Here is an 11,841-nt window from a genome sequence, read left to right on the forward strand (position 1 = left end):
TCACTCTGAGTTGAACCAATTCTTGCTACCTTATATGTTCAATTAATACCTTAATTGATTAATATAGGTCAGGGTACTAAACCTTAATTGAATAATCTGGGAATAGGGGTGAGTTCTCATAGGGTCAACTATTGATTAATCTAGGACTAGGGGTGAGTTCTCATAGGGTCAGCTACAACAGATGGCAACGCCTATTTGATAATTTACAACATATGGGTAATCTGTTGCGACATATGACAATCCAATTGATAATTTACAACAGATGGGTAATCTGTCACAATAGATGACTTAATCTGTTTGATAATTTACAATAGATTCGTAATCTATTGTTACCTAATCTGATTGATAATTTATAACAGATGCAAAATCTGATGCAATATGTTGAATATTTATTTTTATACAATTTCAATTGAGTTCATATGTTAGACTAATAGTACCTAAATTGATTAATCTAGGACCAGGGGTGAGTTCATAGGGTCAACTAGAGTACTCGACCAACTACAACTCAATTATTTTTATACAATTTCAATTGAGTTACCCTTTTGGCAATTGCATGATGAGAGGGTTAAAAATTACGCATATCTTTTATGATTTTAAAAATAATTAAGATCAATTCGGACCAAATTAATATTTTTAAAACTTGTCATTCTTTTCCAAAATACAAATCAACCCATACAAAATATTTAATCATTTCAAATATCGAGTTCTCGCTCTTTCTCTCTCATTCTCACTCAACAATACAGTACAAACAACAACTACTCAACAAATTTGCTTAACTCTCCATAACAGATGACTTTTCTTCTTATTTTTGACCACATAGGTCTTACTTTCGACTTCATTCTTGCTTGTATCAGCCATTTTCTTTATCTTCATAGGCAATAGAGTTCGAGAAGGGTTCTATATTTGTTATTTTTTTTCTAAAAAATAAGAGCTTTTAAGTTAATAATGAAAAATAAAACTTTTAGTTGTATTATCTTCGAGAATGGGTTTACAATTTTGAGTTTTGATGGTAAAATTATAGAAAGAACTCGAGAAATTCCTAGTTTCTGTTGCACTATTTTGTTGACTGTCGTGGTATTGGTAGATGGGGTTTGTGGTGTTGGTGGTGGTGGTGTTTGTGGTCGTCGTGGTGGCACTGGTGGTGTTTGTGGTGGCTGTCGGCGGTGTCGGTATTCGTGGTGTTTGTTTGTGGCATTGGTTGGTGGTGTTTGTGGTGGTGGTTGTTGGTGTACCGGTATTCGTGGTGTTTGTAATGTATTTTTTAAAATTTATGCATACATCAATTGTAATGTAATTTTTATTTTTCTGTTGTTTGTAGGTAAAACATGTCTCCCCAAAGAAAAGAAAGTAAAAGTGGATCAACGTCTGATCACCCAAAAAAAAAGCTATAGTACAGAGGGATTCGGAGGAGCTTCCTGAACAATCTCAGTCAGGGAAAAGTGAAGCTGAGGAGAGATGTGAAAACAACATTGGGGGAGGTGAACAAGGGTGTGTAGATGGTGATAAAGAAAATAAAAGTGAGAAAAGGAGGAATTGGAGAGTGTGAAAGAGAAAGAGGATGATCATCAACATAATGATAATGGATCACCAATGGGGCGTGAATTAATATCGACGTCCCAGCATGATCCTGTCAAAACTTTTAGTATTGACAGGTTTCAAGTTGCGATGCCGATAAATGACCTAGAAGCAAAACAACTAATTGGTCAAATTGTACTTAAATGTCAGATAGGGAAATTTTTTTAACATTTTATGAAAATTATGAAGAACAAAAACACAGGCAGACTTTTTAAGAAGAGCTGCTTTGGACGCTTTCTTGAGCTGTATAAGGACCGCTCTGCCCGTATCCATTTCCTTATGATGATGATATATGATCTTCTCAGGCGCAGGATCAAGTACGTGGGGGATGATAAAGATCTGGAGAAGGGGGGCAAAAACAAGATGGATGAAATTTGGATCAACTACCGTGCCATGCCTGTTTGTGTTGGCTTGCAAGAGTTTGCCATAGTGACGGGCTTGAGATGCCATCATCCAGAAGAACCACCACCCTACAAAAGATCCAAGGCAAGAAAACGCAAGGAAAGAATAGATGGATTGTTTGACATTGCTCGACGTGGCTACAAAGCATCGGATTTGTTGACAGATCTCGAAGATAAAACCATACCAGAGCAGTACAGGGAGAAATTATACTTAGTTTGGTTTGCCCATTCAGTTATATTGGCAAGAGACGTCAACAAGGTTATAGAAGATTTGTTGGCGCGTGCTGAGGATTTTGATAAATTCAACAATTATCCCTGGGGATATGTAATGACCCATGCAAATTATTTTATAAATTTGCCCTGTTTTAACCCACCTCATAATATTTAGTGATTATTTTATAGTTAAGGGTCACACTGATATTTTAATTAACTCTTGGGAGCTATTTATAAGAATAAAATAAGGTAGGAAGGGTTTACCATATTAATTAATATCATCTGGCAGTTCGTAGGAAGAAAGGAACAAAGTTACGATTTTATTTTTTTAAAATTCCATTGTAACTTCAAGGAAAAAATTTCACAGGCTTTCAGGTTAGCACCTTTGAATTGATGTGTTCGTGATATCATGGTTATAATATTTTTAGCAAAGTACGATCTTGTTTTATTGTGCTAACATGGTTACTACGTATTCAAAGGATTAGCAATTGCAGTGATGACGGGAGTAATATTGAAAATTCTGGGCAGTGGGTTAGTTGAATAATAATGGAAAAATGATAATGGAGGTGGCAGAATTGAGCAATCATTTTTTTGACCTATTATTAACTATGAGCACGCAAAACATTTATTTTCCTGGGTTGTAATAATAGCTATAAAGTTGTATATATATGGTTATGATACACTTGTTTTCTGCTTTCTATTACCCAATTACGAACATTGTAATATTAGAATATAGTATCTTGTCCTCTTTTAGTTATTGTATAGTGAAAGAGAACATTGTATATAATTGCTACTGCAGTGGTGTCGTCCATCCGTAGGTGGCAAAATGTTACTGCTAATGTCCTTGATTGCATTTGGTTAGTGGAAAACTTAATATATTAATTATAATATTATGCAGACCCTAGGTTACAGTTTACTATATATTTACTCATCTATTCGTAATCTGCTCCGTAATCTGGAATTAGTGAAATTGAGGGTTAGGTTTAGGAATTTACAGTAAGAATTTATACATGAGTATCTTTAGAGTCGTACTCTTATATAGATTATATATTTGAACAGATATTGACCGTTCAGAGTACGGAAGGGCAAGTTTGTTAACTGGCGTTTGGGCTTCTCTTGAGGCAAGTTGAGACTTTCCTTAGACTCTTTTTCAAAGTGCTTATTTGAATATTTGTTAGTTATGTGTAATAGGAGCAATGGGAATTGAGGGTCCCGTGTAGGTGATTATGACAAGCATCTATGCGGGTACCGGTGTTGTTTGAGGGGATAAAATAAGTTAATTGTATGTTTGCACTGTTTTGAGAATACTCTTACTTGATAAGTTGAGTTGATTTTGAAATTGATGTCTGGTCTGACTTGAGACACGAAGTGCTTTGCTTGACTTTATTGTTGATTTGGGATCGAAATTGCACACCTGCACATCATGCATTGTATTTCATATGAGATCGGAGTGCACGCCTGCACAGTATTATATATATGTATTGGGGTCGGAGTGCACGCCTGCACAGTATTATATATTTATTGGGATCGGAGTGCACGCCTGCACAATATATTTATTGGGATCGGAGTGCACGCCTGCACAGTATATGCATTTGCATTGTATTACATCGCATTGCATTGATTCATTTGGTTCAGATTGGTTAAAGTGTATTTATTAACCTGGTACTTATTGTGTATGTGTTATTTATTTCACTGGGTTGAGAAATTCTTAGATTATGGTATGGTATCCTTATGACTGTTAAACTTGATTATTCAGTTAGATTAAGGTGGTCTTTCTGAGCGCAGGTTGTATGTTTGTATTTAGATGATTTATGTGGTGTCACTCGTCACCACTTTAAATTAAGGTCGGTCAATGATGCTTGCTGAGTACACGTGGTTCCATACTCACTCTTGATTTTTCTACACCTTACGTACAGGTATAGATCCGACGACCTCTGGATACTGATCTCTATGGTTCCTTCTTTCCTAGCATTATCGGAGATCCAAGGTAGCTGCTACAGGCTTTATATTACTACTGAAATCTTCTTCAGCCTTATTCTTATGCATTTTCCGCATTTTGAAAGACTCAAAATTTCTTTTGGTTCTATATTTTAGTGGCTTGTATTAGTGACTTCCAGGCCTGGGATATCTACGAATTGATTTTTCTAGTCTATTTATCTACTCATAAGATTATTTGGGATTAGTTATGTTCTATTTTCTTCTGCTTCTATGAGTTTGAGATGTTCCTGGAATTGGGTATTTGGCTTACCTATTACGGAGGATGGAATAGGTGCCATCATGGTCCCGAATTTGGGTCGAGATAGAGGGTATCAGAGCCCCAGGTTCATTAGTCTCACGAATACAAACCAAGTCTCGTAGAGTGTCACAGATCGATGTGGATACATCCGTTACTTATCTTCGAGAGGCTATAGGACTTTAGGAAATATTTATTTTTATTCTCTCTCTTATCATGCAATATTGATCTTTTAACTTTAAATACTGAAATTCTTATCTTATTCTCTCACAGATGGTGAGGACTCGTGTACCTCATGATTGTGGTCAGGATTCTCTGTTAGCCCCCGAGCCGATTGCTCGAGAGGGGATACCTGGATGGGGTACAAGACGCAGTAGGGGCAGAGGTCGTGGTACAGAGAGAGCTCAAGGAGCTGCCCAGATTTTTGGTAGGGTAGGGTCTCACGAGGCTGAGTTTGAGGCAGGTGATGATGGTGTTTGGGTTTCAGCTAATGACATGGGCCCAATACAGGCACCACTAGGGTTTGTTGCTGCATCGCATTTTCAGAACACCTTGGATAAAATATTGGGTATTTTGGAGACTATAGTTTAGGGAAGCGGATCACTTGGTACTCTGCAGACCCCAGATCAGTAGCCTATTCCGATCTATCAGGGTCCAGTGGTTCAGCCAACACTAAGATATAATGGTATATCGTTACCAGGGGTTGGAGCTACCGGTGGGGTTATGACAGTTATGTATGATGAGGAGCAGCAGCGGTTTAAAAAGTTTAGGAAGATGGACCCACCATAGTTTAAGGGTGATCTGCGTGAGAATGCCTATGAGGTTTTGGTCAGTTGCCATGAGCGCCTTCAGAGTGTGGGATTGGTTGACTCTCACGGGGTTACTTATACTGCTTTATAGATGCGTGGTCCTGCCAAGTAGTGGTGGCACTCTTATGTTGACACCAGGCCAGCTGGTTCTCCACTGATGACTTGGGCTATATTTGCACAGGCCTTCCTTGATAGATTCATTCCTCGTAGCTTGAGGGAGGAGTGTAGGCATCAATTTGAGAATTTAACGCAGGAGGGCATTTCTGTGGCTGAGTACGAGAGGCTATTTTATGCCTTAGCCCGTTATGCTATGGTGATCTTTCCAAATGAGGCCGAGATGATTAAAAAGTTTATGAGGGGGTTGACAATTAGGATCAGTGAGGCCGTGTTTGCTGTAGGCCAATCTAGGGATTCTTTTTAGAAGGTGGTAGAATCGACAAAGAATTTTGAGTTGATGTATCATGAGGTGTGTGGGTATCTGAGGGACAAGAGGTCACATACTTTAGGTCGAATCAGTGGTACCTCATCTGAAAGTAGGGGTTCTTTCAGAGGAGATTTTTGTTCTCATCATAGTTGGCCAGTTTAGGTGGTGATGCAGACATCGGAGGGTGGTTATTCAGGTTGCAGTTCCTATGGTTTGGGGCAGGATTCACAAGGTTCTTACTAGCGGTTTTTAGGCCGTGGTAGCCATACCAGATATTCAGGTTCTTCTCAACAGTTGGTGTCTCCTAAGTCTTGTTATGAGGGTGGTAGTCAAGATTATTTTTGGAGGGATCTTCCAGCGTACAGGCAGAGATATCCACAGCAGAGTTATCAGGCCCCTATTAGAGCAGCAGCACCCCCAGTTAGGGGTAGAGATAGATCTCATAGAGGTAGAGGTGCACCACTAACTGGTAGAGGAGGGGGTAGATGAGTGACTCAGTCGAGAGATGACAGAGCTCAGTGCTATGCCTTTCTATGAAAGCTCGAAGCAGAGTCTTCTGATGCAGTTATTACAGGAATCATCTTTATTTGTCATCGACCTGCTTCAGTATTATTTGATCCTAGTCCTACTTTTTCCTATGTGTCAGCATACTTTGCTTCTAGCTTTGATATGAGTTGTGAGTCTATGGCGGTACCTATTCGTGTTTCTACTCTAGTAGGTGATTCCTTAGTGGTGGGTCGAGTATATCGATCCTGCATTGTTTCTATTTTGGGGTGTGATACCTGGGTAGATTTGATTATCCTGGATATGGTTGACTTTGATGTATTTTTAGGCATGGATTAGATTTCTTCTTATTATGATATCTTGGAATGTCATGCCAAGATAGTTACTTTAGCCATGCCTGATCTCCCTGGATTAGAGTGGAATGGTGTTCGGAGTTCGTATCCTAAGAAGGTGATTTCTTTCATTCTGGCTCAGCAGTTAGCTGAGAAAGGTTGTCTTTCATATTTGGCTTATGTTCGTGATACTGGTACCGAGACACCTTCTTTAGAGTCAGTGAAGGTGGTTAGAGATTTCATAGATATTTTTTCTACTGATCTTCCAGGTGTTCATCCTGATAGAAATATTGATTTCAAAATTGATCTGGAGCCGAGTACTAAACCCATTTCCATTTATCCTTATCGGATGGCTCCAGCTGAGCTGAAAGAATTGAAAGATCAGCTTCAGGACTTGTTAAGCAAGGGGTTTATTCGACCAAGTGTATCTCCTTGGGGTGCTCCGGTGTTGTTTCTGAAGAAGAAAGATGGGTCTATGAGAATGTGGAATGATTATCGGTAGTTGAACAAAGTTACAATCATGAATAAGTATCCTCTACCGCGATTGATGACTTATTTGATTAGCTTCAGGGTGCTTATGTGTTTTCAAAGATTGACTTGAGATCGGGGTATCATTAGTTGAAGATTAGAGCTTTAGACATTCCTAAGACTGCTTTTCGATCTAGATATGTCCACTATGAGTTCTTAGTTATGTCCTTTGGCTTGACTAATACCCCGACAGCGTTTATAGAGTTGATGAACAGGGTGTTTCGGCCTTATCTTGATTCTTTTGTGATTGTGTTCATCGATGACATTTTGGTGTATTCTAAGGGCGAGGCAGATCATGAAAAATATTTGAGGATTGTACTCCAGAGGTTGAGAGATGAGAAGTTATATGCCAAGTTTTCAAAGTGTGAATTTTAATATTCTTGGGACACGTGGTGTCCAAGGATGGTATTATGGTCGATCCGGCCAAGGTCGAGGTAGTTAGGAATTGGTCACGACCTACTTCACCTTCAAATATTTAGAGTTTTATTGGGTTGGCAGGCTATTACAGGCGATTTGTGTAGGTTTTCTCTTCTATTACAGCTTCTATGACTTAATTAACTCAGAAATACGGCTTTTCAGTGGTCAGATAAGTGCGAGGAGAGCTTTCAAAAGCTTAAGACTTTATTGACATCAGCTTCTATCTTGACCTTACCTATTGAAGGTGAGTGTTTTATTGTGTTTTGTGATGTTTCCGATATTGGCTTGGGTGGTGTATTGATGCAGAGAAATAAGGTGATAGCGTATGCATCGAGGCAGTTGAAGCCACATGAGAGGAATTATCCTACTCATGATTTAGATTTACTAGCGGTTGTGTTTGTGTTGAAGTTATGGCAGTACTATTTGTATGGAGTTTATTGTAAGGTGTACACTGATCATCACAGCCTTCAGTATATCTTTAAACAGAAGGAGTTAAATTTGACGCAGCGTAGATAGATGGAGTTGTAGAAATACTATGATATGACTATCCTATATCATCCCAGCAAGGCCAATGTAGTGGCAGATGGATTGAGTAGGAAGGCAGTTAGTATGGGTAGTTTTGCATTATTGAGTGTAGAAGAGTGACCATTAGCTAGAGAGGTTCAACGGTTGGCTAACAGTTTTGTGCGTCTTAATATTTCTGATTCAGGTAGAGTTTTGGCATATGTGAAGGCGAGCTCCTTGTTGATAGAGCAGATTTGAGATCGTCAGTTTGAGGATGAAAAGTTGTGTATTATCAGGGATAAGGTGATGCGAGGTGAGGCTAAAGAGGTAATTTTGGATCGAGAGGGTATTTTGAGGATTAAAAGGGTGGATTTGTGTTCCTAGAGTGGGTGATTTGACTAGATCTATTATGGAGGAGGCCCATTGTTTGTGCTATTCCGTTCATCCAGGTGCGGTGAAGATGTATCATGACCTTAAGCAACATTACTAGTGGTGTGGGATGAAGAGAGATGTTGTAGAGTTTGTGGCAAAGTGTCTGAATTATCAGTAGGTGAAATATGAGCACAGAAGGCTAGATGATTTGCTTCAGAGGATGCCCATTCCCGAGTGGAAGTGGGAGCGTATCACTATGGATTTTGTAGTTAGGTTGCCTCAAACCTTGGGGAAGTTTGATTCTGTTTGGGTGATTGTGGACAGGTTGACCAAATCATCCCATTTTGTGCCTGTGAAAATGAGCTATAACGTAGAGAAATTAGCTAAGATTTACATTCATGAGATAGCTCGATTGCATGGTGTGCCTATTTCCATAATTTCAGATAGAGGTACTCAGCTCACTTCAAACTTTTGGCATACTTTACAGTGGGAGTTGGGTACTCAGTTGAATATGAGTACAACATTCCATCCCCAAATAGATGGCCAGTCAGAGCGGACTATTCAGGTGTTGGAGGACATGTTGCGGTCTTGTGTGATGGATTTTGGGGGGCATTGGGATCAGTTTTTGCCCTTAGTGGAGTTTTCTTATAATAATAACTATCATTCTAGTATTCAAATGGCTCTTTTTGAGGCTTTGTATGGCAAAAAATGTAGGTCTCCAGCTGGATGGTTTGATTCTTTTGAGGTTAGACCTTGGGGTACTGATTTGTTGAGAGATTCCATAGACCGAGTGAGATTGATCCAGGATCGGCTCTTGGCGGCTCAGAGTAGACAGAAGAGTTATGCTGACAGGAGAGTCCGTGACTTAGAGTTCATGCAGGGTGAACGAGTTTTGTTGAAGGTATCACCCATGAAAGGTGTTATGAGGTTTGGGAAGAAAGAGAAGCTAAGTCCGAGGTTTATTGTCCCTTTTGAGATTCTTCAGCGTGTTGGTCCAGTTGCTTATGAGTTGGCTTTGCCACCGGGTCTTTTAGTCGTACACCCAGTTTTTCATGTTTCTATGTTGAAGAGGTACCATCTAGATGATTCACATGTGATTCAGTGGGAATCAGTGAGTTTGGACCAGAATTTGACTTTTGAGGAAGAGCCTGTAGCTATCTTGGATATGTAGGTTAGAAGGTTAAGATCCAAGGAGATAGCCTCTGTGAAGGTGCAGTGGAGGCATCGTCCTGTTGCTGAATCTACTTGGGAGATAGAGTCTGACATACGGAGTAGATATCCACATCTTTTTGATAATTTAGGTACCTTCTTTCCCTTTACGTTCGAGGACGAACGTTTGTTTTAGTGGTGGATGATGTAATGACCCGTGCAAATTATTTTATAAATTTGCCCTGTTTTAACCCACCTCATAATTTTTAGTCATTATTTTATATTTAAGGATCAAACTGATATTTTAATTAACTCTTGGGAGCTATTTATAAGAATAAAATTAGGTAGAAAGGTTTTACCATATTTATTAATATAATCTGGTAGTTCGTAGAAAGAGAGGCACAAAGTTACGGTTTTATTCTTTCAAAATTCCATTGTAACTTTAAGGGAAAAATTTCACAGGCTTTCAAGTTAGCACCTTTTAATTGATGTGTTCGTGATATCATGGTTATAATATTTTTAGCAATATGCAATCTTATTGTACTGTGTTAACATGGTTACTACGTATTCAAAGGATTAGCAATTGCAGTGATGACGGGAGTAATATTGAAAATTTTGGGCAGTGGGTTAGTTGAATAATAATGGAAAAATGATAATGGAAGCGGCAGAATTGAGCAATCATTTTTTTTTTTACCTATTATTAACTATGAGCACGCAAAACATTTATTTTCCTGGGCTGTAATAATAGCTATAAAGTTGTATATATATGGTTATGATACACTTGTTTTCTGCTTTCTATTACCCAATTACGAACATTGTAATATTAGAATATAGTATCTTGTCCTCTTTTAGTTATTGTACGGTGAAAGAGAACAATGTATATAATTGCTACTGCAGTGGTGTCGTCCGTCCGTAGGTGGCAAAATGTTACCGCCAATATCCTTGATTGTATTTGGTTAGTGGAAAACTTAATATATTAATTATAATATTATGCAGACCCTAGGTTACAGTTTACTATATATTTACTCATCTATTCGTAATCGGCTCCATAATCTAGAATTAGTGAAATTGAGGGTTAGGTTTAGTACTTTTTGAGTAAGAATTTATACATGAATATCTTTAGAGTCGTACTCTTATATAGATTATATATTTGAACAGGTATTGAGCGTTCAGAGACTTTACGGAAGGGCAAATTTGTTAACTGACGTTTGGGCTTCTCTTGAGGCAAGTTGAGACTTTCCTTAGACTCTTTTTCAAAGTGCTTATTTGAATATTTGTTAGTTATGTGTAATGGGAGCAATGGGAATTAGGGGTCTCGTATAGGTGATTGTGACGAGCATCTATGCGGGTACCGGTGTTGTTTGAGGGGATGAAATAAGTTAATTGTATGTTTGCACTATTTTGAGAATACTCTTCCTTGATAAGTTGAGTTGATTTTGAAATTGATGTCTGGTTTGACTTGAGACACAAAGTGCTTTGCTTGACTTTATTGTTGATTTGGGATCGGAGTTGCACGCCTGCATATCATGCATTGCATTTCATATGGGATCGGAGTGCACGCCTGCACAGTATTATATATAATTATTGGGATCAAAGTGCACGCCTGCAAAGTATTATATATATGTGTTGGGATTGGAGTGCACGCCTGGACAATATTATATATATGTATTGGGGTCGGAGTGCAAGTTTGCACAGTATTATATATTTATTGGGATCGGAGTGAACGCCTGCACAATATATATATATATATATATATATATATATATATATATATATATTAGGATTGGAGTGCACACCTGCACAGTATATTTATTGGGATCGGAGTACACGCCTGTATAGTATATGCATTTGCATTGCATTACATCGCATTGCATTGATTCATTTGGTTCAGATTGGTTAAAGTATATTTGTTGACCTGGTACTTGTTGCGTATGTGCTATTTATTTCACTGGATTGAGAAATTCTTAGATTATGGTATGGTATTCTTATGACTATTAAACTTGATTATTCAGTTAGATTAAGGTGATCTTTTTGAGCGCAGGTTGTGAGTTTTTATTTAGATGATTTATGTGGTGTCACTCGTCACCACTTTGAATTAGGGTCGGTCGATGATGCTTGCTGAGTACACATGGTTCCATACTCACTCTTTCTTTTTCTACACCTTACGTGAAGGTATAGATCCGACGACCTCTGGATACTGATCTCTATGGTTCCTTCTTTGCTAGCATTATCGGAGATTCAAGGTAGCTGCTACAGGCTTTATATTACTACTGAAATCTCCTTCAGCCTTATTCTTATGCATTTTTTGCATTTTGAAAGGCTCAAACTTTCTTTTGGTTCTACATTTTAGTGGCTTATATTAGTGACTTCCAGGCCTGGA

General features: G+C 38.4%; 1 protein-coding gene across 1 annotated transcript; it reads left to right on the plus strand.

Moving 5' to 3' along the window:
* The first annotated feature begins 6,552 nt into the window (after nucleotides 1–6,552).
* On the plus strand, nucleotides 6,553–7,952 carry LOC124897276. Its single transcript, XM_047410249.1, has 2 exons — nucleotides 6,553–6,989; nucleotides 7,583–7,952. Exons 1-2 carry the CDS (start codon nucleotides 6,553–6,555, stop codon nucleotides 7,950–7,952), a joined length of 807 nt encoding a protein of 268 aa, XP_047266205.1.
* The last annotated feature ends 3,889 nt before the right edge of the window (nucleotides 7,953–11,841 follow it).

This window comes from Capsicum annuum, chromosome 1, assembly GCF_002878395.1.
Source record: "Capsicum annuum cultivar UCD-10X-F1 chromosome 1, UCD10Xv1.1, whole genome shotgun sequence".
Taxonomy (NCBI): Eukaryota; Viridiplantae; Streptophyta; class Magnoliopsida; order Solanales; family Solanaceae; genus Capsicum; species Capsicum annuum.

What these genes read in the sequence shown, in the direction of transcription:
- LOC124897276 (XM_047410249.1), top strand. Translation starts at nt 6,553, where the DNA reads ATGCCTGATCTCCCTGGATTAGAGTGGAATGGTGTTCGGAGTTCGTAT. An exon ending in AGAATGTGGAATGATTATCG is followed by an intron (nt 6,990 to 7,582) that starts GTAGTTGAACAA and finishes TAATTAACTCAG; the next exon opens with AAATACGGCTTTTCAGTGGT.